The 27,001-nt window shown below is 41.3% G+C and overlaps 4 protein-coding genes and 2 non-coding genes across 18 annotated transcripts in view; 5 read left to right on the top strand and 1 right to left on the bottom strand.

Annotated features, from left to right (window-relative positions):
• Positions 1 to 4,557: 4,557 nt before the first annotated feature.
• Positions 4,558 to 8,137, top strand: nAChRalpha2 (nicotinic acetylcholine receptor alpha2). Its single transcript, XM_017903364.1, has 8 exons — positions 4,558 to 4,775; positions 5,450 to 5,680; positions 5,782 to 5,826; positions 5,898 to 6,007; positions 6,084 to 6,264; positions 6,332 to 7,025; positions 7,096 to 7,301; positions 7,373 to 8,137. The coding sequence occupies exons 2-8, from the start codon at positions 5,501 to 5,503 to the stop codon at positions 7,577 to 7,579; spliced, it is 1,623 nt and encodes a 540-aa protein (XP_017758853.1). The 5' UTR covers positions 4,558 to 4,775; positions 5,450 to 5,500; the 3' UTR covers positions 7,580 to 8,137.
• Positions 8,138 to 8,220: 83 nt separating this feature from the next.
• Positions 8,221 to 15,249, bottom strand: LOC108549829 (lipopolysaccharide-induced tumor necrosis factor-alpha factor homolog). 13 transcript variants are annotated; one of them, XM_017903367.1, is made up of 5 exons: positions 12,603 to 13,182; positions 12,340 to 12,525; positions 10,699 to 10,863; positions 10,335 to 10,611; positions 8,221 to 9,793 (listed from the first exon to the last, which is right to left on the bottom strand). In XM_017903367.1, the coding sequence occupies exons 2-5, from the start codon at positions 12,371 to 12,373 to the stop codon at positions 9,691 to 9,693; spliced, it is 579 nt and encodes a 192-aa protein (XP_017758856.1). In that variant the 5' UTR covers positions 12,374 to 12,525; positions 12,603 to 13,182; the 3' UTR covers positions 8,221 to 9,690. The 13 variants fall into 13 exon arrangements, with proteins under 13 accessions (XP_017758856.1, XP_017758859.1, XP_017758868.1 ...); XM_017903370.1 differs by adding an exon at positions 11,882 to 12,191 and having other exon boundaries at positions 12,340 to 13,179; XM_017903379.1 differs by lacking the exons at positions 12,340 to 12,525; positions 12,603 to 13,182 and adding an exon at positions 15,241 to 15,249.
• Positions 15,250 to 16,329: 1,080 nt separating this feature from the next.
• Positions 16,330 to 19,068, top strand: cos (kinesin-like protein costa). The gene has a single exon (XM_017903339.1). The coding sequence runs from the start codon at positions 16,404 to 16,406 to the stop codon at positions 18,957 to 18,959; it is 2,556 nt and encodes an 851-aa protein (XP_017758828.1). The 5' UTR covers positions 16,330 to 16,403; the 3' UTR covers positions 18,960 to 19,068.
• Positions 19,069 to 20,615: 1,547 nt separating this feature from the next.
• TRNAL-CAA (transfer RNA leucine (anticodon CAA)) lies at positions 20,616 to 20,742 on the top strand. The gene is made up of 2 exons: positions 20,616 to 20,653; positions 20,696 to 20,742. It is a non-coding gene; the product is annotated as a tRNA-Leu (tRNA).
• Positions 20,743 to 21,769: 1,027 nt separating this feature from the next.
• TRNAL-CAA (transfer RNA leucine (anticodon CAA)) lies at positions 21,770 to 21,897 on the top strand. The gene is made up of 2 exons: positions 21,770 to 21,807; positions 21,851 to 21,897. It is a non-coding gene; the product is annotated as a tRNA-Leu (tRNA).
• Positions 21,898 to 22,851: 954 nt separating this feature from the next.
• Positions 22,852 to 27,001, top strand: part of sha (shavenoid) — a 75,398-nt gene continuing 71,248 nt past the window's right edge. The window contains exons 1-4 of the mRNA XM_017903351.1: positions 22,852 to 22,925; positions 23,734 to 24,023; positions 24,649 to 24,990; positions 25,072 to 25,268. Coding sequence (XP_017758840.1) covers positions 22,852 to 22,925; positions 23,734 to 24,023; positions 24,649 to 24,990; positions 25,072 to 25,268 — 903 coding nt within the window. The remainder of the gene's footprint in view (positions 22,926 to 23,733; positions 24,024 to 24,648; positions 24,991 to 25,071; positions 25,269 to 27,001) is intronic.

Raw genomic sequence — 27,001 nt, 5'->3', positions numbered from 1 at the left:
GAAAGAGAGAGAAAGAGAGAGAGAAAAGTGGACGACTGTGGGGCTGCCTGAAGGGTGCGCGAGAGGGAAAAGGCGTCGGGTGAACCCGGTCGGTTCGAGCAGTCATTTTTCTCGTTCTGCATGAGCCGGTGGATGGAACGGAAAGCCTCGAAATTGGAAGGAAGAACTCTTCTCGATCAACCGAGATACCACTCGTCTCTACCACTCCGACGTTCCATCGCATCCGGTTACGCGAAGGCGCATCGTGCCGCATCGGTCCCCAAGACTGCGGTAAAAGGTGAGCCTAGGGCCGAGTCGAGGAGTCGCGACGCGTATAGACGCGCGATAAAACGCGAAACGACTGGTCCGGGTTATGCGGGGACATCTTGGAAAATGGCAACGCGAGGGCGACTCGGTTCGATTATACGAGAGTCCGGGAAAAATAGGGAAAAATAGGGAAAAATAGGGAAAAAAAGCGCGGTCTCTCGAAAGACCGGGTACTCGTAATTCGTAGCAGCGTCGTTCGTTCCCATCGGTGATGGGTATAATACGAGTCCGGACGTTTATGGAAATTTATGCCTGTTTTTCTCTCCCCAGCCGCGAGTCATTCTTCGGCCACGGGGATATTTGTCCGCCGGATGCCGCAAAAAGAACGAGATACGCGATGGGCGAGTAATTTCGCGGCCTGCGATTTGATCTTTATTCCTGGGTACGTGTTCGCTCGTCGGGTACGCGTCCGTGATCCGCTCGTGAGCCTGGGTCCGGCGTTAATTATCGGGAGAAAATCCTACGGGACGGGCTCGTACGGGGCGGACCGAGAATCACGGTGAGGGCAAAGAAGATAATCTTTCGCGACTGGGGTAAATTAAAACGGACGAATAAGACGCGTTTGCGCGGGATACGCGGTCGTTATTAACCTTTAAAATGCCTGCCTCGCGAGCAACGATACGCGTACGCTCCTCCCTAACAATCTCTGAAAGGAATTCCAAAGAGAATTCCTGCCGGTGAACGAACAACGCGGATTGCAACGATGCCAGAAACCCCTGGCGTCGGCGCGAGCCTGGAAATTACAAGAACAAATGTCGTTTCTTGAGCAATGCGGCTAACAATTCCTACAGAGGTAGAAATAACTAGTCCAAACTAAGTTCACGGGGCTGTAGAGAATTAAAAGTGTTATCACAACACTAACGCGGACTACGGGAGTATAGAATGATCAGCCGAGCATGAGGCGTGACGACGACGGTACACCCTCTGAACGGTGTTCGTGTACGTATACCGGGTGTTCCGAAAGGGGTCACCATAATTTACAGAGCGCGAGCAAACACTCATTTAAACTCCAACACGCCTTGACCATTATCCTAGGTTTAAGGGGCGGCAGAGGGTGGAAAGTGGAGAAAGGCGGCGGCAAAAGGGAAGGAGCAAAGAGGGGGTGGAAAAGAGGGATAAAGAGAGACGGGAATCACCGTCGACCAACTGTTCACAGCGCGACAGGAGAATCTAACAACGAACTATAATGGGATTTCGGCTTATCTCGCGACCCTGAGAGTTTTCCTCGTGTAGAAGCGCGAGGGAACGTGTAACCGGGGCTAGGGGATAGAAGGTTGCTCGATGCGTGACACCACATTAATTACCGGTATGTCCTAGGCACCAACCAATTTCGAGGCTCAGCCCGACGCTGCCTGGCTCTGCCTTCGATCCCTCCACCCTCTTCCTCGTCTCTATACGACTATACTCCTCGCGTTATGCCCGTTACGTCCACCTTACGTCCAAGCTATTCTCCTTACTCTTTCGTTTCACCGGTATAAACTGTTTCGTGCTCCTCGTGGAAATTTCGAACGCATTCCGCGTCCTGAAACTTGCGACGGGAATAACGAGTAGAAAGGAGATACCGAGAACTTGTTACTCCTCGTGTTACTCGTTCTTAAAGGAATTGGCTCTCTCTTCTAAATGACTCCTGCTCGAAAAAAATAGGCGAATAATCCGATAACGAAATATAATTCCGAGGATAAAGGAAGCACGAATGACCCGGGTTAAATTTAATTAAAAATTCCCTGCCCTTGTGAAATTCGGATTAATCGGGAATGAACGAAGCTATTACACGGTGTCGTTCACGGTTCCCGTTTAAAATTGCACGATATCGGGTCTATGGTAAAAAGCGACGTAGACGTTGCGCGGAAAAACTGCATAAATCATACGGTACATTATTCCGGAGTATCTCTTGGAAAGAAGAGGAAGAAAAAGGAGAGGGATTGAACCTCACCCAAGAAACAACATCGCTAAGACATTCTTATTCCACTCTAAAACAGTTGTAAGAAAGCGCGAGGCATAAAGCGTAAAATACTTTGCAACGCCTTCGGATAAGACCCGGCGTTTGGACGCGTGCACACATCTACACGGTGCTTTTAACCAAATGAATGTTTCACGAGGAACAGTGTCGTGGCACGGGGAGCAGACTTTTTTCCGACCGGCGAACAGTTATTAGTCCTCCGTCCCGGGTGAACTTCCATCTCGAGCGAGTTCCTCCTAGCTGCCTCGGATCCTCTACCAGCGGGTGGAAATAAATTCCGGATCATCGGCTATCGTGCGCAGACGTCGAAACCTCCGTGAAATAACTCGCCTCGAAGCGGCTGAAATACATTCTGCCTGGTCAGGTCCGCGTTCGAGCAACGAAAACGAATACGTACGCGGAACGTTTCGAATGGTCGACGCTTTTAAATCGTCCCCCGTTCCTTCTCTTTTACCTCCGTTCGCGGACCAGCACCGCCGAACGAAAATGGTATAACGTCATAAATTTCCCCCGGTTTACCGGTACAGGATCTTGGCATTAACACTTCGAGTAGCTAAGCAAGGGTGGAAAGCGAGCAGAAAGAGCGAGCAGGGGTAGGAAGGGTGGAAAGAGAGACGCGAAGGGACCTGCAACGCATTTCAATGCACCCCGGAATGGAACATATTCCACGACACAGCCAGATGCCCAGCACATACGCGTGCAACCTGCTCCACGCGTGTTCCGCGGGTTTACACGCTGCGCGATACGGCACGACCATATGTAGCCTCACACGTGCACGCGTGTGTATAGCGAGTTTCAGGGTAGCTACCCCTTCCGCGGCCCTCAGCCGCCGCTTCGTGACGGAGAAACCCGGAAAAACAGTCACGTTTATCATCGAGCTTGGCGAGCGCATCGGGACGATCCCAGCGAGAGATATAAGCGCGAGAAGGCTGCTCGCGCGTGTAAGGATAAAACGCTCTAATGCAGCAACGCGTAATGGCCCGTTCCTGTCGCTGAGAAAAATTGTACCGGTCTCGGGAAGTGCCCTAACGAATTCTCATAAACGCGCCAGGTTTCGACAACAAAGTACAAACGCGCTGGTTCCTCGTGAAAAATAAAAGGGTTGTAACGCGATGTACCGCGCGTCGAGATGCCTGCCTCTCCCGGGGTGAAATTGATCCTCGTTACGGGGGAAATGTTTATTACCGTTTAAAGGGGCGCACGGCTCTGGCAAAGTGACTTCTTAAAAGGTGAGTGGCGAATTCGCGTCGACGCAGCCACGTGAATATTTGATCTGCGAGGATCCGGTGTAAGCCGGGGACTTGTCGATGTTAAAGAAACACTCGAGGTCGAACTATAAACCGCATTGGTATGCGCGTGCATCCGCGCGACGAGAAGAGGCCAGTTACCCCGTCTCTGCAACTCGAAAGTGGTTGCCTAACGTGCTTGCTAGTGCTTCGCAACACCGAAACCCGGAAAAATAATCCCATTTATCGTCATACGCGCGGGCATTAAAAGAAGAACCGTAGCAGAAAAACAAATAACCACGGGGATGAAATTACGAAATTAAATTCCACCCTCGTCCCTCCGCAAAACTGAAAATCACGTTAAACCCGGTTATTCCCCGATTACGGATATCGCATTTTCCCATGCGATAAATCCAATTTAAAAAATCGATCAATAAAGAATACACTGCTGTCGCAAACATTTACACTATCAATCTGCCCCAATTCCAAATCCCATTCCATCTCTCTCTTTCTTCTACCCTCGTTAAGTAAACGAGAAAAATCGCGAAGGGACTTTCTTTGGCCGACCAACACGGGGGTGAGTATACGGGGTAAATCCGATTCCGTCGTTCAGTCTGCTAACAGACTTCCGAGAGCTAAAGTATCGCTTTGATAGCACGAACCGGTTTACATATTTCGATCGAGCAAACCGCCTTCCTCGTGTTTTCGGAATCGAGTTCGCTCGGAAGATCGATCGCGTCGATTTCGAGTAGGGATTATTTACCGATTGACCCGGTGAGGGTAGGACAGGTGGAAACGGGAGTAGAGAGGGCCGGAAAAATTGGCGGCAGGGAACGAAGGCGAACGATCGGAAAGGGCGTAGGAGCAGCGAGGAGGCGGAGAGATCGTGCAGAACGTGATCGTGCGCCTCTTTTTCTACCCTCGAGTGCAACGAACAACCCTGCGCCATCAAGTGCCGGCGGAAGCGCGCAGGCACCCTCGGCCACGCTGGTGCATGCGCAATGGTGTATTGATCCTGGGAAATCCGAGATGCGCGTAACATCATCCAGTGGTCCATTGGCTGTACGGAATGCCATTTCTGTTCTGCGCTCGTGCGGCGTTCCGCGAGCGGAACTGGACGCGTCAGTAACGCGATCGGTTTCTCGTCCCCGATCGCCGGCCATCGCGTTCATCGCCGATAATATTCCAACGAGCCGCGTTAGATTATGAGATTCGCGAAAGAACACGAGATCCACTGTCTTAGGAGAAGTGCTCGAGGAGACTGAAGCGAACGGAGATCCCAAGTATGTAACTTTTCACTCAACTTTCTCGTAAACATCGTTGGAGGATCGATCTCGGCGATCCATCGATCTCCGCTTGACTACGCTTTATTCCTTTTTCCTTTTCCATTGACGAACCGGATTAAATTTAATACGATTTTTGAGACGGAGTTTCGAGTAATTCCCAGGTATACTTTGATCTTTGCAACCATTTTCGCGCTTCATAGTCAGTTTTCCACTTTCTTTTTCTTTTTCTTTTTGTGGGGGAGTGACGAAATTTATCGCGTTTGTTTAAGAGCAAGCCTCACTTGGATGGTGGGACGTATTATTATTTCAGAATGAAATTAACGATGTTCTGCGTTGAAGACAGCGTGATCGTAAATATTGCAAAGCGCGGTTGGCGCTTTACTCTAGACCGTTGACTCGTTGAAGCGCTTGGATTCGGTAATAGCAATGTCCGATGTTTAATGAATTAGCTTATTAATCGCGGTTGGCTTTCATAAAAAATGAATGCAAACCAGCGGCAGTTAGCGCAACAGGTTCGTTATTCGGGTAATAGCAAAATCGCGAAGCATAGTTGAACTATTAACAGAGGGCTATGCGATAGAGTAAATTAAATTTGTATTGCTAACCGATCGTGAATTTCAGCTCGCGATTAGATTAATTTTCAAGCTATGATTGTCTCGTGTAACAAACAGGATGCCAATTGGACCTGATCAACGAAACTAGCCACGCATCGCTTACTCAAAATGATACTGCAGACGATCATCCTGATCCTCTCGGCAACGATATGCTACAGCAATCCCGACGCAAAGAGACTGTACGATGATCTGCTGTCGAATTACAATCGACTGATCCGGCCTGTTTCGAACAACAATGACACCGTAGTGGTTAAACTAGGACTTCGTCTGTCGCAACTCATAGATCTCGTACGTGATCATTTTATATAATTAAACACCGTGATTTAAACACCGCGAGACATTGGTCGGATGTAGGATTAGAGTAACGCTATTGTCTGGGAAATTTACAGAATTTAAAGGATCAAATCCTCACGACGAACGTTTGGCTGGAACACGTAAGTCTCGAATAGATCGCACGACTCTACGCCGAGTGTACGTTGTTTAACAAAGACGAAATTTTGTCCAGGAATGGCAGGACCACAAATTCCAATGGAACCCAGCAGAATACGGAGGTGTTACCGAACTCTACGTACCCAGCGAGCATATATGGCTTCCCGATATTATACTGTACAACAAGTACGTAAGATTATTCTCAAACTTTCATTATTACCAATTCTCGTGTTGCTACGATTGAAAATATCGACATTTTCAGTGCGGACGGGGAATACGGGGTAACCACGATGACCAAAGCCATCCTGAACCACACTGGGAAGGTCCTTTGGACACCTCCTGCGATCTTTAAGTCCTCCTGCGAGATAGACGTCCGATACTTCCCATTCGATCAACAAACCTGCTTCATGAAGTTCGGTTCGTGGACTTACGATGGTATCCAGGTAAGTTTCAGCCACGTGTCGACAATTACGACTAAATAATCTTCGCGATTCTTTGATCCGCGCGCAGATCGACTTGAAACACATTAATCAAGACACGGGCGACAAGGTGGAAATCGGAATAGATCTGCGCGAATACTACCCCAGTGTCGAGTGGGATATACTAGGAGTTCCGGCGGAACGACACAGGAAATACTATCCCTGCTGCGACGAACCCTATCCCGACATCTTCTTCAACATCACGCTACGTCGCAAGACGCTATTCTACACGGTGAACCTAATCGTGCCCTGCGTGAGCATCTCCTACTTGTCGGTGCTCGCGTTTTACCTGCCCGCCGACTCTGGCGAGAAAATCGCCCTCTGCATTAATATTCTACTGTCACAGACAATGTTTTTCCTACTAATATCGGAGATTATACCATCCACGTCGTTAGCGCTGCCGTTACTGGGCAAGTACTTGCTTTTCACTATGATTCTAGTGGGTGTCTCGGTGGTTATGACGATCATCATACTGAACGTTCACTACCGCAAGCCGAGCACCCATAAAATGGCGCCGTGGGTCAGGAAGATTTTCATAAGGAGACTACCGAAGCTGCTTTTAATGAGGGTACCCGATGATCTACTCAACGATCTCGCAGCGCATAAGATTTACGGGAGAAGAAGATCCGGTAAGAAGAGCAAGTTCAACGCTGCACTCGCGGCTGCGGTGCAATCCTCTTCCATAGTCTCTTCCCCGGACTCCGCTCGTCATCAACGAATCGGTGGTAGGTATAGGCTCTTCCATCGTGTCGAGGAGAAGAAAGAAAGCTGGTTCCAGGAGACGATTGTTTTCAGGATGCAATGGGCTGCACACGACTGCGCATAACAGATTTTTGGCAGGCATCGGTGGCTATAATGGACTTCCTACAGTGATGTCCGGCCTGGACGAATCCTTGAGCGATGTAACTCCCAGGAAAAAGTATCCTTTCGAGCTGGAGAAGGCACTGCATAACGTGATGTTCATTCAGCATCATATACAACGGCAAGACGAGTTCAATGCGGTATGTACAGTCTGTAAGGGAGAGGAATAATTGTGAATCGTAATTGATGATTTGTGCTGATCCTGTAACAGGAAGATCAAGACTGGGGATTCGTGGCGATGGTTCTCGACAGGCTTTTCCTCTGGATCTTCACGATAGCCTCGATCGTTGGCACGTTCGTCATCCTGTGCGAAGCTCCAGCTCTCTACGACAACACCAAACCCATCGACATGCAGTATTCTTCCGTGGCTCAACAGCAATTCCTTCCTTACGGTGATTTCGTAGAAACTCTCGAGTAGAACTCCTACAAACTGTAGTCAGACGAAGAAGCTGGGGTGCTAATTTCTTCTATTTCCCACGATAAAGGGTCTCCACGTTTCTGAATCTCTTCTCGTTACAAAGTAGAGATCACGTTTGTCCAAACGAATCACGACAACCTTGGCTTCTCCATCCATTTCATTATAAGATATACAATTTTACATAGCATCTCTGAAATGTCTAAAAGTATGTTTGATTTACTCTCGACGGTATAGCACGTGCACACGACGAATAAGTACTCTTGAACAACAGTAAGCGTATTAGCATTATCGCTAAAGGGACACTGCAGTATTAATTTGTAGAAATTTTGTAACGTCGATTACGTAGAACACATACGAAACGGAATACTAATTGCCCATCAGTCTAATTGCGTGTAGGAAGAATTTCATGCTCGAATACCTTCTCGAAGAGCGATCACGATAATTGTTATGTAGTATACGTAATTTTTTCAACTACTAAAATATAAATCAACCTTTTTCATTAAAAACGAAATATATACTCGAACTCGTTCGATATCTTGTATGCGCATAAAAATGAAATAAACGACAACTATAAAGCATTTTATCGTTTATTCGTGACTATATGACTGACCGCTATACTTTACGCTTACAATCAGATCACATTCGCTCGCATGAATACTCACTTATGTACACTTCAAAACCAAAGTATAATTTATTTATGTCAAACACGTACAAGAAAAATATCGTACATTAAAATACATGTATATATTAAAACGTTGGGAAATTGGTCGTGTAAATCACGCGTAAAATAAATTAACGTCGACGTTATTTGCAATACGACTTGAACGTTACGAATACGATCGTAATCGTCTAACGAGACATGGATATAGTACGTGAAAGAAAAGGAGTACGGTGTATACGAATAGAATCATAGAAATGGAGTGATAACTCTAAATATGACAAACATTAAACGGCACGTGTCTTGCATTCACTTGGAATATTCTTGTCGAAGCGTTAACATGCCTTGTATGTCGATATTAATCGCATCATCGATTGCCTCGTTGCGGGAAAAATGCAGGCGAGGTGACACAGAGTCCCACGTTCGTGAGTTTCACGGGCTTTCCCGTTCTCCTTGCTTTGGCAATCGGAATGTACGGACATGTCGGGTCGAGTTGTATTATATATATATTACAGAACAATACAGCGTTGCGGGTACTAGATATTGTCTTTCTGGAATATCAACGAAAGTTCGAAGGTATAAAAGAAAAATGATTCTTTTTATTCGGAACTTCCCTCTTACGCTATAGTCTTACTCTGGAAGTTACTAATGAATTAATATCCGAAATAAGCTACTTAAACGGAGTATACTATTCAATCATGGCAAACAGAAATAAGTAAACCGAATTTCTCTCTTTGCTAATTTAATTCGGATGCTTCTCGTTTAATATGCAAATCCTTTTGTAATCTGCACGCAAATATCACTTTTTATACGTTAGTTTACATGTCAATATATATATATAATACATATAATATGCAGGAATACGTTTCGCTCGAAGTCCCGAAAGCACCAGTAAAATATAAAAATAAAAAATACGCGAATAACCTTCGTTCTACCTCATTCTCGACTCGCCTTTTTCTTTCTTATAAACTAACGAAGCATATCGGAAGAAACAGAAGAACGATTTTTAGTCTAGATACTTTTAACCGGGTAGAAAAGAAGCAAAGGAGCGGAAACACTGTTTCTCATTTCTTTTGCGTTCCAGACGAATTTCATTTTCTCTTTCTAGTCACAGGTTTAACACGCCAAAATATCTTTGTAATATTAATCGCACACTATCTATAAATTTCACATGTACACACTCGGTCGCGTCATCTCACTTATAAATCAACGTGGAATCTACATCGTCGAAACTATCACACATTACAGGTTGCATTCGTGCCTCATCTCGCAAGGAATAAGCGTCACATATATAGTATTTTGTAATACGACCTATGACAATCTTGTCAGATAGCTCCTTCTCTTGACATAATACGCGATAAGCAGGGAAACGTTGACTACTTCCCATTACACTGTATCTGATTACATAAAGGACCGCGTAACAATATACAAGTGTACGTGACTCTGTCCTGGCTTAGCCTTTCCACGTACCGATATACCTTTTACATTTCGGACAAAAGTGATGGACACTCATGAAAGTGCCCATACAATACGGCAGACACGAGCAACAGCAACATCTAAAATTTGAAAGAGCATCGGTGAAAATCGATTCCTTACTATCGAACGAAAAGTCACGTGTACCAACACGAAAGCACCTCGTTTCGAAATGAAACAACCTAAAAGCTCGGGTGGAAGCCGCATGCTGCTAATGATAAAAACAAAGAACTGCTTGAGTCGTGTTTCGAAACTGAATTTAATCGAAAACCTGTGCACCACTTCCGTGAATCGCTATCACCAATAGCTGAATAATCGCAGAACAGAAAGCAGAGAACAAAACCAAGGCTGTGTAGAGTAAAACAAAGAACAAAACAATGAACGTATCCTGACAGAGTGATTATGAGAAACCAAGGTACAAAAAGATTGAAAATGTTCGTAGTATAAGACATATACATTCGTCTCGGGGACGAGATTGCATTTTAATTACATACGCCGCGAAGAAAGACGAGTGGTATGATAAATAAAAAAAAAACAAGGGATATGTAGAAAAGCAGCGTAAGCATTAATTTTCATAGCACAAGCAATAAAGCGAATATTAGGCCTAGATTCAGATGCACTCACCCGAATAAACAGAGGATGATACAGCAGAGATGAGCGCCTGGCTGACGATCGGATATCGTGGTAGTTTTGATGTTGGCACGACACGTCGGACAGACCGTTTTTATTGAACTAGAGCTCAGGGAATAAATCACTGGCCGATAGACGACTGGAAATTCCTGCGGAGGCACTGTGTTTGCATTTGCATTATACTGTGTCTGCGTCAGCGGCGGAGGTTCAACGGGCCCTGAATAATTCGTTGGATATGGCACCGACGACGTCTGGGCCGGTGACTGACTATCTGAAATTTCACTCAATTTATTCATTCGATCCACCTGTTGTCAAATATTTCCGCAGATTTACTAAAAAGCAACCAAGTGACGCATACGAGTCGGTGCTGGTGTAGACGTAGATGTAACAGCTTCCTCGTAGGATGGAGGTAGTTCCGAAGGTGGAGGAGCCGTGGGTTGAATATTTCCTGCGACCAACCCCATATTTGCGCCGGGTAGCCCCATATTTGCACTGGGCAGCCCCATATTTTTCGCCATTCCTCCTAAAAGAAAATTTGAATCAGCTTTTAAATACCTGATACGAAAGGAAATAAACGATTTATTTCAAGTATATATATGTATATAATTCAATCGGGTACTAAACGAGTCTGGTTCGAATTAAGTCGAATTAAATACAGTGGGTTCAAATCGCGTTTGAACATTGACGGTGTGCAGACAAATGAGCGCGAAAGTGCTCGTGTGCGAATAGAAAGTTGAGCGGATATTAAGTAACAGAGACAGTGAGAAGTATGCTCGTTTCGTAAAGCCGTACCGACGAAATTTAGAACCCGGTATACATCCGTGTTCTTTGTTCCGCTAGTCGTTACCTTGTAAGACTAAATTACGTTGTACAAATATGACTCGAATAATGCCACTAAATCTCGATTTAAAATGAACGCAAATTAATTACGTAATTACGCAGATAACGGTACACTCCGCTGATTTCAATGACTTTTTCATATGTTGTGGAAATCAACGTTCTGAACAACTTTTCTTAATACACGTTACCCCCTCACGGCTTCAGTTTCTCAGATATTCGCGAAAAACTGACGCCACCGCGCGTTCAATTCTGCCTATACGTACATGTGCGTGACAACGCGTGTGTAAGCTTAAGACCATCGTTTATTTACTGTTTCAATAAACACGAGAGACGCTAAGTATTACGTATAACGCGTACAACTGGTTGGAAATTTTTCTAGATACAAACACGTGATAATTATACGCAAGAACTATACACATGACGCAGTACAAATTTACAAAGGTTAGTCATTACAATTCTTTCCTGGAAAGACGCAATGAATGACGTAGGTGATTAAAATATACAGTATACAAACACGTGATAATTATACGCAAGAACTATACACATGACGCAGTACAAATTTACAAAGGTCAGTCATTACAATTCTTTCCTGGAAAGACGCAATGAATGACGTAGGTGATTAAAATATACAGTCTTTCTTATCAAGTGAGTGTTATAGTTTCTTCTCGGTTAGTAAACAAGTGCTCTAAAAATGCTCAGACCTCCTCACTCGAATTCCAATCCTGACACCCAAGCCTGGCGTCTAAACATCCCAATCTGGCCTTAAATCTTAACGATGTCTTTCTTGCAATCGGCTGAAGAGCTTCCTTCAGCCAGAAGAAGGACGGCATCGATGATCGTCATCCTCGACGTGCGCTATAGTGATTCTATACAGCCACCACGATGCGTAGATTCAACGACTTCTTCGAATTCCTCAAGTCCTCGTACCAGTCGATAGCACAGCAATCACCTTGAAAGGGTCCTTTGCTACTGCAGTCAGCTTCCTACCTTTATGCGTTGCTATCGTGCTGGCTGTAACCATAATGACGTCACCCACGTCGTATTTTGGAGACACGTTGACTTCGCGGTGCGTCGATCGACGACTGTACCTCGTACGAGTCATTCGGTAACACAGTCGTCACCTTGAAAAGGTCCTTTGCTACTGGCGTCAGTTTCCTACCTTCACGTGTTGCCATCGGGCTGACTACAACCATGATGTCATCCACGTCTTATTTCGGAGGCATGTTGACCCTCTTCTTCTGATACTGCTGTTCGACCTTGATGGCTTCCTTTGCCTCGTTCCAAAAAACCTGCAATTCCACTGGGTCCAAAGTACCTTGAATCTACCATGGTACGCAGCTGATAACTAAATAAAAGTTGAGTGGGCGATTTTCGTCTGGACCGATTAACACAGCAGTTAATCGTACTTTAGACCCTTTTTACCTCGCTGTCCCATAGTTCCTCCGCCTTGTCGGCATACTACTTATCGCTCTTGTTCGTGATTATACGTTAATGAATGTACTTGGTATCGCACGTCAAATAGGAATGAGTCATGTGACAGTGTAATTCTTGCCGATGGATAATAAATAAATTATGTCGACTGGACTCCCTGAAGAATGTGCTGGTCACGGATGAAAGCAGTTTTCGAGTAATAACATCCCGTATCAAAAAACGCTGAAATCTCTGCAGTGATTAAATGAAACCTTAACGTGGTTTACGTCGGACCTGTGTTTCCTTTGACGCTTTCTATTCCCTCGATGAGTAAACCACGACGCAATGGAAAAAAAATTTGACCTGGAATGCCCTAAAAAAAAAATTCAGTGAAGCACAATTTTGCGGGAAATTGTTTTAACGGATTTTCACCGATCCAGAGGTTCAGAATCACAATGTAGCGGTTGTAACATATAACTTTTATACATCCTGTAAATCCCTGCGTATTCAAGTAATTTTGTTTTATACCCTAAATTTAACTAGTACATAACAACTTTATACGTAGAAATACACAAGTACATAATTTATTCCACAATATGTTTATACTTTTATACAATAACGTCCGAATAATAAAAGTTTGGTTATATAAGTCTAATTGTACAACGTAAAATAGCACAAGCAAAAACTTATTAGTTTCTTTATTGAGATAAGGACACACATATAAAGACGCACACAATAAATACACACATATAAAATTTGACGCATCGATGGAACTCCTTATTGCGGTAGGGTTACTTTAATCGAGATTACAATAAATTCTAACTATGATAATGCAGTTAGTAAGGTACGGCTTATTCATAAAGATAATTAAACAAATTTAGCAAAACATTCTTACCAAAATAAAGACTTCAGGTTTCTGGAATCACTTACGTCTTTGCTTATGAGGAGGTTATAGTTGAACACTTCGACGTACTAATAAGTTGCATGCACCGCGAAAGCAACGTTATACGTAACATAATATTCGTTATTAAGTGTTTCGTATCATTATACCGAATTCTTTTTACGCGTATTTATAAAATAAACGTTGAAAAACACACAACACCAACTAAAAACTGTCGCATTACCATAGCTGAAACGACTGACGAGATTCTGTTTCAATATTTGTCAACGACCAATCACATGCTCGCATCGTTTTACGAACGAAACTGGAGAAAATAGTGCGATGTACTAATAAGTTGCATACACCGTGAAAGCAACGTTATAAGTAACATAACTTTCGTTATTAAATATTTCGTATCATTATACCGAATTATTTTTACGCGTATTTATAAAAGAAACGTTGAAAAACACACAACATCAATTATAAACTGTCGCATTACCGCAGCTGAAACGACTGACGAAGTTCTATTGCAATATTTGCCAACGACCAATCACATGCTTGCATCGCTTTACGAACGAAATTGAAGAAAATAACGCGACGTTCTAATAAGTTGCATGCACCGTGAAAGCAACGTTATACGTAACATAATATTCGTTATTAAGTATTTCGTATCATTATATCGAATTCTTTTTACGCGTATTTATAAAAGAAACGTTGAAAAACACACAACATCAATTATAAACTGTCGCATTACCGCAGCTGAAACGACTGACGAAGTTCTATTGCAATATTTGCCAACGACCAATCACATGCTTGCATCGCTTTACGAACGAAATTGAAGAAAATAACGCGACGTTCTAATAAGTTGCATGCACCGTGAAAGCAACGTTATACGTAACATAATATTCGTTATTAAGTATTTCGTATCATTATATCGAATTCTTTTTACGCGTATTTATAAAAGAAACGTTGAAAAACACACAACACCAACTAAAAACTGTCGCATTACCATAGCTGAAACGACCGACCAGGTTCTACGTAATATTTGCCAACGACCAATCACATGCTCGCATCGTTCTACGAACGAAACTGGAGAAAATAGTGCGACGTACTAATAAGTTGTATGCACCGAGAAAGCAACGTCATACGTAACATAATATGTGTTATTAAATATTTCGTATCATTATACCGAATTGCTTTTACGCATATTTATAAGAGAAACATTGAAAAACACACAACACCAACTAAAAACTGTCGCATTACCATAGCTGAAACGACCGACCAGGTTTACGTAATATTTGCCAACGACCAATCACATGCTCGCATCGTTTTACGAACGAAACTGGAGAAAATAGCGCGACGTACTAATAAGTTGTATGTACCGAGAAAGCAACGTTATACGTAACATAATATTCGTTATTAAATATTTTGTATCATTATACCGAATTGTTTTTACGCATATTTATAAGAGAAACGTTGAAAAACACACAACACCAACTAAAAACTGTCGCATTACCATAGCTGAAACGACCGACGAGGTTCTACGTAATATTTGCCAACGACCAATCACATGCTCGCATCGTTTTACGAACGAAACTAGAGAAAATAGCGCGACGTACTAATAAGTTGTATGTACCGAGAAAGCAACGTTATACGTAACATAATATTCGTTATTAAATATTTTGTATCATTATACCGAATTGTTTTTACGCATATTTATAAGAGAAACGTTGAAAAACACACAACACCAACTAAAAACTGTCGCATTACCATAGCTGAAACGACCGACGAAGCTACGTAATATTTGCCAACGACCAATCACATGCTCGCATCGTTTTAGCAACCAAATTGGAGAAAATGCCGCGAAAAATTTTAAATAGTTCTATAAATACATAGTCTTTGCTAAAATATAGCCATTACTGACGATTATTAGTTTTACGCGTCAAAAAAATTTAATAGAAGTTTATTATAAAAAAGTCATTAAAATTAATGTTATTCAAAAGTTATTTGAGGCTTTCTTGTGAGTAGTGCAGTGCGAACTTTTGCCGCGTTTAATAATGGTGCGTATAATACAAGTTTCAAATAAAAGTGCAATATGTTTATCAAAAAAGGTGCATGATGTAAAAGCAGGCCTGAATAAGATCGTCAGTATTTTCGTAAGTAAAAATATAGATTTATCTAATACAATTATGTTCAAATATCTTAAGGTGGATACAATTGAATTCTATTGACAGGGTTACCAATGAACTATTATTAAAGAAAATTTTATATGTTTAATAATATTCCTGTCATTATTATTTATATAAACTATCTATTATTTGAAAATTTATAACGTAAAGTGTCTTCTTTTCCTCTACACCATTGAAAAAATAGTTTTGGAGAATTTTCTCTATGACCTATTTTACGAAATTATTTTGACAATATCCTATTTATTTGTTGCATTCTTTTTACTTTTATACAATTTATATATTATATTTTCTATATTATATTGCAATATAACAATGGAATATGACGAGCAATATATAATGAAATGTATAGGCTGTACCTATAATATTCAAAATGTGTTTCTTTGTCTATTAATCATAAGTTGGCAACAGTTTCTGCTAGATATTTCTGTTAGTTATTGAACACAGAACTGCATAAAACATTCTGTCAGATGTGTTTGAATGTATCAATATTTCATACACTGCTTGAAATGTAAAAAGATGTAGCAGTAATAGTGAAAACTTTAAACATAATATGGGACACAAGAAGTTCCAAATAGGTTAGAAAGGATGGAAGTAAGTTTGAAATTTAAAATGTTTCAAATGACAAAAGAGTGATAGTATTTTAAAACAAAATGGGATGGTAATAGAAAATCATAAAATATTTATTCATGTAAAAGAATGAAACTTTATTTATTATGTTAAATTGTACAACATAAAATTTCCAAGATGATGCATTATACACCTTGGATCCATCATCAAGCGATGTTGGACAATCATCAGTGTTATACACCATACATGACTGTTGTACCATCCTATCCGCATAATAATCATGAACAACAGCATATTACAGAAGAAGAGAGCGAACAGACAGGAGACGAAACACATGATACAATGACTTCTGCTACATCGGGAGAACGTAGTTCTAGTGCTGATATATTTAGATTAGAATTTGCAGCAGCCCAATGGTCCAAACTAGTCTCAAATGCAGAGGGTCTTTTTACTAAACTTATGACAAGCAATATTTTACCTCATACAGAACAAGATCAGATCGAACAATGGCTCTGTATGAAACAGGAATACGAAGAATGTATTGCTAATGATGATACAGGTAGCTTGCAGGGTTATACGGAAAATGCAAGAAGATCATTAGAAAGAATAGAGGAAGTCACTGAAACCGATGAAAAGACAGATGAATCTGTACATCAAATGGAAAGAAAGATCAATTTAAATTGCACGTCTAGTTCAGAGAGTGAACTTTCTGAAACTAACGATGATGACGAAGAAGAGGAAGAGGAGGAAGATCATAGCGATATTAGTTCAGAAAACCCAGATTTCTTAGAAAAATTGGACGAATGTATGAATAAACTTAAAATAGAGACAGATAGAATAGTTGATTCTAAAAGGGACGAATTCAGAGAAACAAATATAGAGATCATTCCAGCTATAACAAGATCTATAAATACTAATAACAATTATGTTCATGCAGCTAGACCTGCTCCACTTAGAAATCCAAATTCCAGGAGGAACTCCATGCTTCCTGGTTCTGAAATGTGTAATGAAGTATTAGCCTTTAATGATAGCCTTAAACCTAACCAAAATCAAATGTTAGATAATAAGACATCAGCATTTACTAGTATAAGAATGTTAGACAATCGTGAACCCGAAACAATTATTAATGAAAATCTAGCAATACACAATGACAATTCACCAGATTTATTAATAGATGCTTTGAAAACAACAGAAATGCCAGAACCTATAAAGGAATTAAAAACTTTGACATTAAATAATGAAGCAAAACAAACTCAAGTAAAGAAAATTCAATCAGATTTAGATGGAGCTCATAAACGTATAGAAGAACTACAAACGACTATTAAAATCAAGGAAAAATTCATTGCAGACATGATAAAAAATTCAGATGCACGCGCCAGCGCAAAGCAGAAATTTCAACGTAAATGGAGTAAATTAGAAGAAGAATATTATAATACAAGAAGTCAACTGGCTCAAGCAGAGAATGCTTCTATCTATAAAGACACAGAGGAAAAGTCTGCACACAAAAAGGAGATTGAGTTATACAAAAACATGGCCATCCATTATGAGAAGAGATTGATGGACATTGAAATGATAAAACAGATTGCAGGTGATTCTGCTAAAAAGGTCCTAGAACTAGAAAGTTCTTTAAATACTTCTAAAAAGCAAATGGAGAAATTGAAAAAGCAATTGAAAAAGGAGGAGGAACGTAAAAAACAATTAGAAGAGGAATTAGCAGAGGATCAGAAAAAAATTCGCGATCTCGAGGAGAAGTACAACTTGACAGCTTCCAAGCTGAAGGAGATGCAATCGGAAAGCGAGGATGAGAAAAATAACAGTAAAACAAAAATCGACTACTCCGATAAGAAGAAAAATCTGTTGGACGTTAGTGCGAGAATATCGCATCTTGACCACGTTTTGAAAGAAAAATCGATGGATTTGGAAAGGACTGCCGATATAGACGAGAAGGAGGCATTGCGTCACGAAATTCGAAATCTACGACGCACCCGGGATTGTTTGGTGGACGAGAAATGTGATTTGGATGAAAAATTTCAGAAGGAAAAGACATTATCCACTGTAGAAGAACGGAAATTATTGGAATGCGGAGAAACTATCGAGGCGATTGATGCTATGATCGAACATAAGAACGAGATGATTTGCGGACGAAAGGGATTCGATGAAAATCAGTCGCAGCGCGAGAAAGGGGAGAGAATGTTAATGGAGAGATTGGCTAAGCTTTCGGATGGTGAAATGAGAACTTTGTTTTATAAATATTTCTTGAAAGTAATCGATTTGAAGGAAAGTTCAAAGAATCTCGAAGTTCAGACTGCTGAACTGGAAAGTCATATAGAAACACAGGAATGGCAGATACAAACGTTGACGAATGCCCTGAAGCAGACTAAATTAGAAGCAGAGAGACGAATAGTTTTGATGCAGAGGGAGCACGAGGAAAAATTGCACCTCATGTTTAGACACTTTGCAGAGGAGACGAGCAGTTCCGGTCACGAAAGACTGGACAAGGATTCCGAACTTGCGAAATACAAACGTGAAAATAAAACTTTGAGGAAACGATTAGCGGATGTCGAGGCCCTTTTGAAAGGCCCAACGCACCCTCGTACAACTAGTCCAGCGAAAATATCGCAGCAAGGGTTAAAGCAAATTGCACCGAGTAGTCGACCGACAACCAAAGTAACTAGACAGCGGAATAAATTAATAATACAAAAGACCACCGATTGCGATAAAAACAAGAAATGAACTTCTCTAAGATACAGTCTTTTCTATGTTTTTCCACCATTAGCATTTACTTTTTATCCTCTTTTTTATCTTTTGTACAGTATCTAGATATTACGTTATTAATTTAATACAACGCACGAGAGCTCACTATCGTTTCTCTAATTTGCATTTTTTATCATTTAAAAAACATATCCGGATGTTCGTATTTCGTATCGCGAATGCTCATTTTCAGATTTTTATCAATTTAATTGAAATAAGTTGCGCGGATATGTATATAGTTTTCATGCGCGATTATTTACCCCTTTTTTTATCCAATTGATCCAACTATCGATCGGTATTCATTATATAATCGTAAGATAAATTCGATTCATAGTATATTCGTCGAATCAAGGATATTGAATCTCAATCAAAATAACGTTTGCATGTTTCCCAGATCTCAAATAAGAAAATAAGTATTGCATTTAGAAGTGATAAACACAAGGTTATATTTATGTTTGGAAAATAGTAAAACCGAATTATTAACAATCATTTCGATACCTATTATATTAAACGTAGCATAAATATTCTACAGTACGTCATTGTACGCAAAATCGATAGATGCATCTCGCACTTGATAGCGTAAGCATGATATTAAATAATTTGTACAAGATTATACTCATTGAATTCCAACGTATTATTTATTGCAATTTTGTAAATATATTGATAATAAATTGAATGCCCCAATGATATTTAACCCTTTGGGTCCTCGATGAAGTATCAGCGAATTGTTTGTTGTTAATTTATCCTAAAATCGTTCGATTTCCATATATATACACAAAAGCAATTGCAAGGGCCGAAAGGATTAATATCCTTTACATTCTCGCAAAGTGAACACGATAAATAAATAATCGATTATTAAAAGGGAAATGTGTTATTTATTCCACGATCAATATGCACGGTGTGAATTCGGAAAATATGTTACCTAAAAGATAGAAAGAAAAATAACAAAAGGGAAAAACTGAACAAAGTTTATTGCCTGGAAAAGAATTTTTGAATTCATAGCCTGTCGAGATAACTATCCGTAACATCCTATAAAATAGACCAAGTAAATTTAAAACAAATCAAATGCAGTATTACTTTACATTTACGAGTTAAGAGGTGCAGTGAAATATGTAACTTAACCCATTTATTTTATTTTAATTTTTTTGTTCTATCTATTGCAAAGATTTATTTAAAAAATATATAAAAGAATTAAATCTTTCATAACATTGTTAATACAGCAATATAAAGTAATCATAATAATGTTTATAATATATATCTAATAGCGTAATGATTATCGCACTTGCTTCATACTCGTGAGATCCCTGGTTCAAAACCACGTAAAAAAGAAAAACTTTGTTGATCTTGAATTTTTTCTTGTTTGTATTTTTATTTTAAAAAATACCTAAAACTTTTCTAATAAAGTTTTAATCTTTAGCGTAAGAAATTAATATTTTCCACGTGTATATTAATAAGCAGGAAGTATTAATTTATTACTTTGCTATGCCGAGTTTATTAATATATAAACGTTTAAGAGTGGATTAATTTTATTTTCTTTACTATGTGTGTTTGTGAAAAAATATGGTATACAACGAAGTAGTTATAGAAAGAAACTAAAAAGAGACATATTTTGAATTTTACAGAAGTTCGCCATCAAGTGTCAGGATGGCCGAGCGGTCCAAGGCGCCAGACTCAAGGTTTATCCCCTTTTTCGGTTCAAAACTGAAATATAATGTGCGTTCTGGTCCTCTAAGTGGGGGCGTGGGTTCGAATCCCACTCCTGACAAATTATTTTGCAACTTTTTGCATACATTTAGCTGCAAAAATTCGACTTCCGTGCATTAATTTCCCGTAAAAATACTTTCGGAAACCTCTCGACCTAGATACCGCGAGTGACCCAGGTTCAAATCTCAACGCAGACATTTTATTTTTTTATTCCATTAAAGCGAAAAAGTAACGCGTTAATTCGCCATCTGTTATCGTGCAAATCGCCAGTGAAGCGAAATAATTATTTTTTTTATTAACGTTCCATAAGATGTCTCCTAAAGAACCCACGCTGAAAGAGTACCAGTTCGATTCCTGATACCAGGATTCTATTTGGTAGAAAACTAAATAGCACAAAATCGCACGAGGAAACGAAATGCCGAAAGTAAGAAACCCAAAAACATAACAGAGGGTGCCGCAATGGACTGTGACAACCCCCAGAAATCCGTAGACCCAACGAACCAATCACAAGAGGACCTTATCCTAACAATTAACTTAAATATCACGATAGAGGAACTAAGAAACCAATTTTCTAAGGAAAAAGAAGCTAACAAGACACGTAGTAATCAAATGCCAAATTTGGGAACAATCCCGACCCAGGATAAATTTGAAATATTAAAGAACCCATCAAAGAAAATAAAAGAAGACCTTTCTCCACCAACTAGACAATCCCCGAAGAGGAAGGACCTCGCAACTATGGAGGAACAACACATTTTAATAAAAAATAAAGGAGAAACATCCCGTTACAATAGCATAGCGGTACTACAAAGGACCAAAACAGGAAAACAACCACCTATAAACATATCCAAAGCCCGAATCCACCCCCAATCACGGTAATTGATACACTGTCCAAAATAATTTTAGAATTCCTGAAAAAAGTAACATCGCTATACCGAATTTATTTTAATATAAATGTTTATGAGTAGTATCATTTTATTTTCTTTACTACGCGTGTTTGTTAAGAGATATAGAACTGTATATTACAAAGTAGCTACAGATAGAATCTAAGAAGTTAATATTTCGAATTTTACAGAACGTGCCCAACAAGTGTCAGGATGGCCGAGCGGTCCAAGGCGCCAGACTCAAGGTTTTATCCCCTTTTTCGGTTCAAAACTGAAATATAATGTGCGTTCTGGTCCTCTAAGTGGGGGCGTGGGTTCGAATCCCACTCCTGACAAACTTTTTTGCAACTTTTCGCAAACATTTAGCTGTAAAAATACGACTTCCGTGCATTAATTTCTCGTAAAAATACTTTCGGAAGCCTCTGGACCTAGATACCGTAAGTAACCCAGGTTCAAATCTCAACGCAGACATTTTATTTTTTTATTCCATTAAAGCGAAAAAGTAACGCGTTAATTCGCCATCTGTTATCGTGCAAATCGCCAGTGAAGCGAAATAATTATTTCTTTTATTAACGTTCCATAAAATGTCTCCTAAAGAACCCAGGCTGATAGTGTACTAGTTCAATTCCCGATGCTAGGATTTTATTTTCACTTTATAATATTGATTATATTAATATCAATAATGATTATAAATATTACAATATTAATTATATCAATTAAAAAGGATGAATTACCCCTCTGATTGCATTCGTTCCATCGATGAATTTACAAATCACTGGTCAAAGACAGATTAGAATAGGTATTTTAGCAATCGCGTAATCTTATCTGCACGGTAGTTCGCTGCTTCTGGAAAACCGAGAATAGTCAAGGCTTTTGCTCCGCATTATTGGTACAGGCATTCGTTGTACTATCGTGATAGCGATTGTTTCGGTTGCGATACGCGATTGTTGCTTCACTTTGCCTTGCATCGTCTCTATTCTCCGCGTAAATACGTAGTAAAACGTGCCTTCGTCTATCCGTCGGTATGCAATTACTGTCACCTTTATCGACATTCGCGGAAGTGACTCGGGGACCCAACAGGTGTACCACGATCGAGTCTATAATTCCGAAAAGCGGCCGCAATTTTCTCAAGAGGCACCGTGTCAGATTGAATGAAAATGACTCGTGATAACATGCCATCGTTAAAGTACATAGACGCGAATTGTACTCGCACGGGACGAGCGATTCGGTTACTTCACCCCTGTGCGAAAACTTTGCCATTCCTCGAGTCCCAGGGAAACGGATTACCGATGTCTCAGACGTCCGGCCACGAGTGGATGAAATCATTTCGGAAATTAATAAACGTTCAAATTAGTTATTTAAAGTGAGAATCGTGTCGGTGCATTTGTACATAATAACCGGTATAATTATCGTAGATAATATCGGCATTAACGATAACGCGAAATTTTTTGAATAAGTGTCAATGATAAATAACAGTGAACGTGTCCGATAAAATCACAATTAAAACACCTAAGCTACTCTAACGATTCTTTTTATATTCCTCTCTCTCTCTCTCTCTCTTTCTTCACTCTCAATTCGTAAGATTATTATCGCCTCTTCTGACGCCTAGCAGCGTCCTTTATGTTACTTAAAAAGTTCTCTTTTTTCATCCTCATCATCTATCTATGCTGTTCCCTTAATGACCACGTACTCTATCTTTCGTTCACACGCAAGCACGGCCAACACAACTGTTAGCGTAAATTATCCTTCTCAATGACCAAATGTGCGCACGACTATCGGGTCAAAGATCCAGACATAATGACTCGTTCGCGCTATGTATCATATGGCAACAACAAGGTTGCCTGACTTGTTACTTTATGTAACTACTGCTCGCTCGTAACTGCGAGGCTGTGTACAATATTTCGTAATTAAGTTTGCATGAATGCTAATTTGAATATTGTGCGGCCATCGTTGTTGTCCCGACTGATTGATAATCAACAATTACCAACAATCGATTACGCGTTTCATAGAATATTATCCTCTGAACCAGTCTCGTTTCTTTCCCTCGTAGTCGACTCCTTAATCTCCATCTTCTTCGCGATTTCCAAATGAAAATTGCGGTATTGCGATGCCAAGGTTAAGAGTTAGGACGTCTACTGCGATGTCAATGTTAATTCTCTCTGTTCACGCAGATACGGTGGTCTCGGGCAACTGAACTCGAGCTGCCCATCGATCCTGAAGAAGGGCTATCTGATATACAAAGTATGGATACTGCTCACGATGTACATCTTCGCGGTGGCTGTGTTCGCCGACATTTGCACGAACATGGACGATCTGTCAATCACCACGGACGATGGCTGCTTCTTGTCTGGGTCCTTCGTCGTGACCTTCAAAGCGATGAACTACCAAATTAACTGGAAGAGGATAATGAAACTGCTGAACGATGCGTTGAAGTGCGGCGACGATCTCTGCGAATTTTCCGGTGAGTAGACCATCGATTCCTGCTTCTTTGACAGCGTGTAGCATGTACCAATAGCGAATAGAGCCTGAGGAACGTGGCACGAATCGTAAGCGGCGAATTTTGAATACCAGGCGATACCACGGCATGATACTCTGTAGATTATGCGACATTTTGCCAAGTGGCATCGGTATTTCGTGACACGGCACAATGCGTTTCACGCTTTATCGCTTCGGTTCATCGACGCGATGCGAATGGACCCTGGCGCGAACGACACGCCTTTAAAATAAAGAACACAAGCACACCAGGAAAGACGTTGCTGGAAGTGACGCAGCGAATGACGTCCGTTGACTTCATTAATTCAGCTCCACTTGGTCATTTTTCCGTGGCCCTTTCTGCCAGCCTTTTTCACCGCGGTATCTCTCCCCGGAGGCTGCTCTGCCGGGAACTTATGCAGGATTACTCGGCACATTTCGCGTTGCCGAGCTTTGCACACGCACCCTTTTGTAATATGCAAACCTTCAACTAGACTCGTTTGCGTTGGTACACCAGCGTTCTCTCGCGGACTAGCTAGCTGAAGCTGCGAAACGTCAGCAATGGTGCCTTCCGCCTGTTGTCCGGCTAATTAATCGCGCCATCTTCTTCGCAGACGTCGAATGCGTGAGAGACCTCATCGCCAAGTACCAGATGCGCAACAAAGTGATCTTCTATGGATTTAACGCGTTAGGATTTATTCTAGCATCGATTTTGTTATTTTTTACCCCAATGGAGGATGGCCTGCCTATCAGGGCTAAGTGCCCTTTCAACACCACGATGTCTCCCTGGTACGAGATCAGCTTCTTCGTAGAAACGTGCGCAATTAGTGGCAGTCTGTTGGGAATCGTTGCGATGGACAGTCTCACGATCGCGATATGCAGCTTGGTCACTGTACTCTTCGACGTGCTGAACATAAATTTTGAAAACTGTACGAGCGAGGACCGCGAAGATGTAAGTAAATTTAGATTTCGATTTCCGAGTTCGCGAGTATGGATGCACGTCGAGTTGCCTTTGCAGATGATCGACGAGGAACGAGATCGAGGGAACGATAAGAGACACGATGGGAAGAAGCGGAACAAAACGTTCCTTCATCGTTACAAGACGTGTCTTCAATTTCATCAGCGTTTAGTGTCCATGATCAAGGATTATAATAGGATCTACAGCTCGAGCATGTTCGTTCAAATGCTTTCGAGCACGTTGATTATTTGTCTGACTAGTTTCCAGGCTGTCGTGGTAAGACCCGATGATACTCTAGGGTATCGGCTGGATCCTGATCGATTTGCACCGTTCGAAACAGGTCGGAGGGCAAAGCTCGGACATCCTCAAGTTCGGGATTTTCCTCAGCGCGGCCGTTTCCCAGCTCCTGTACATCTGTTGGATAGGGAATGAACTGCACTACTCGGTAAGGGTTAATTCGATGTACCTCCTAACACGTTTCGTCTCGTGTAGTGTCTAAATTATGGATAATTTTAAAAATGAGAAAAATCGAAGAACACATGAGGAATTTAATCGGGAATTTTCTAAAGAGAAGGAATTTTCTGTCACGAATCGATTCAGTGCTCCATGCTGGATAAGAGCCAGTGGCTGTCGGGCTGGCATCACGAACGTTTGACCAATATCGGGCAGATGTTCATGTTGTCCACCATGTTCGTGAAGCAGTCGATAACTTTGAAGGCCAGCGTATTCTACGTGCTGTCTCTGGAAACTTTTATCTCGGTATGTAGACGTCGGCTAAGTACACGGTAATGTCTCTGTACACGCGGTATTTTCATCTGGACACTTGTTGCAGATCACAAAAGGGTCTTATTCGGTTTTCACTGTACTGAACAACATGCACGCAACGAATCATTAACGGTGTAACGCCGTCCTCGCCACTGCTTGACCCGCGGGAAGACCTTCTGCCAATAGCGTACAGATGCAAAGGGGAGATATCGAATAGGATCTTGGTTAGGAGAGGTAAAGAAGACTAACCCAATATCTCGACGTATCCTCGACGAGGCTGTAAAAACGGGAATAGGAATCCTATTTTTGGAAGGTTCATAATCGCTAAGGTTCTCGACAACCTGTTCGCCCGTCACGCTCACGATGATCCCCGCTAGCTTCGGGCCAGCAACCTTGCAAATTATGGTCGACGGAGCTCTCCTCTCTCGCACAGCGATCTTACCGATTCGTTCTGTTTGCACTCTGTAATATGCGTTCAATAATAATCGGCAACAGCTGCAATTTTCACTTCGTTAGTCGGAAAGTGACGAGAAAAGAGAAACCAGTTTGAAAACGACCAGAAGCCTAGATTCAGTCATTGCTGTCACGAAACTTACGCGTTCCTTTTCTCAAAAAGGAAGGAAGAAAAAGGAAGAAAAAGGAAGAAAAAGGAAGAAAAAGGAAGAGAAAGGAAGAAACGTCGAAAGCGATTGCGATTTTCTCTAGTTTTCCGATTAAATACCTCGCGGGACTCGTTATCGAGAAAGGCGAAATCAAAAGGCTTGCTTGTCTCGTCCCGTTACTCAATTTATCTTGCAGCTTGTCCCGCGATTAACAGCTCCCAGGCGAACTTGTATCTAGTCGCGGATCGCAGAAGCAGCCGGAAGGTGGCCGCGAATTATTAATAATTACGTTCGAACGTCCAGGGAATCTCTGAATTCGCTGAACCTCCGTGAGATCGGGACTTGCTCGTCGAATCTAATTAACTAGAATTACACTTGCCACGCGTGAACCGATTGACGATCCTCGCCCAGCTAATTTACGATTAGGCATAAACGCTGGCGCGAATCGATAAAGTATCCCGAATATCGTTACGCGCGATCGTTAACGTCCGACGCGAGTGTTTGGTCGGAATCGATGGGAATTCGACGGTAATTAAATGGCGAACGCGTTTTACTGCCTCCTGCCTGTCGTTGACTGGCTGGATCGTCTGAAATACGAGAACGCTCGTGTCGTATGGGGTACCAGTGTCGCGTCGTCTCGTT

Source organism: Eufriesea mexicana, unplaced genomic scaffold, assembly GCF_001483705.2.
Source record: "Eufriesea mexicana isolate 0111107269 unplaced genomic scaffold, ASM148370v2 scaffold2143, whole genome shotgun sequence".
Classification (NCBI taxonomy): Eukaryota; Metazoa; Arthropoda; class Insecta; order Hymenoptera; family Apidae; genus Eufriesea; species Eufriesea mexicana.
The sequence above is the reverse complement of the archived record's forward strand: the minus strand, read 5'-3'. Positions and strand labels throughout refer to the sequence as shown.

Coding starts and splice junctions, on each gene's coding strand:
- LOC108549829 (XM_017903366.1), bottom strand. CDS start 11,022: ATGTTCAAACGCGATTTGAACCCACTGTATTTAATTCGACTTAATTCG. Junction 10,864..10,964: donor ACTTAATTCGAACCAGACTC/GTTTAGTACCCG, acceptor ATTTTCTTTTAG/GAGGAATGGCGAAAAATATG. Junction 10,612..10,698: donor GTCTACACCAGCACCGACTC/GTATGCGTCACT, acceptor GTGAAATTTCAG/ATAGTCAGTCACCGGCCCAG.
- nAChRalpha2 (XM_017903364.1), top strand. CDS start 5,501: ATGATACTGCAGACGATCATCCTGATCCTCTCGGCAACGATATGCTAC. Junction 7,026..7,095: donor TCGTCATCAACGAATCGGTG/GTAGGTATAGGC, acceptor GATTGTTTTCAG/GATGCAATGGGCTGCACACG. Junction 7,302..7,372: donor GGCAAGACGAGTTCAATGCG/GTATGTACAGTC, acceptor ATCCTGTAACAG/GAAGATCAAGACTGGGGATT.
- cos (XM_017903339.1), top strand. CDS start 16,404: ATGATGCATTATACACCTTGGATCCATCATCAAGCGATGTTGGACAAT.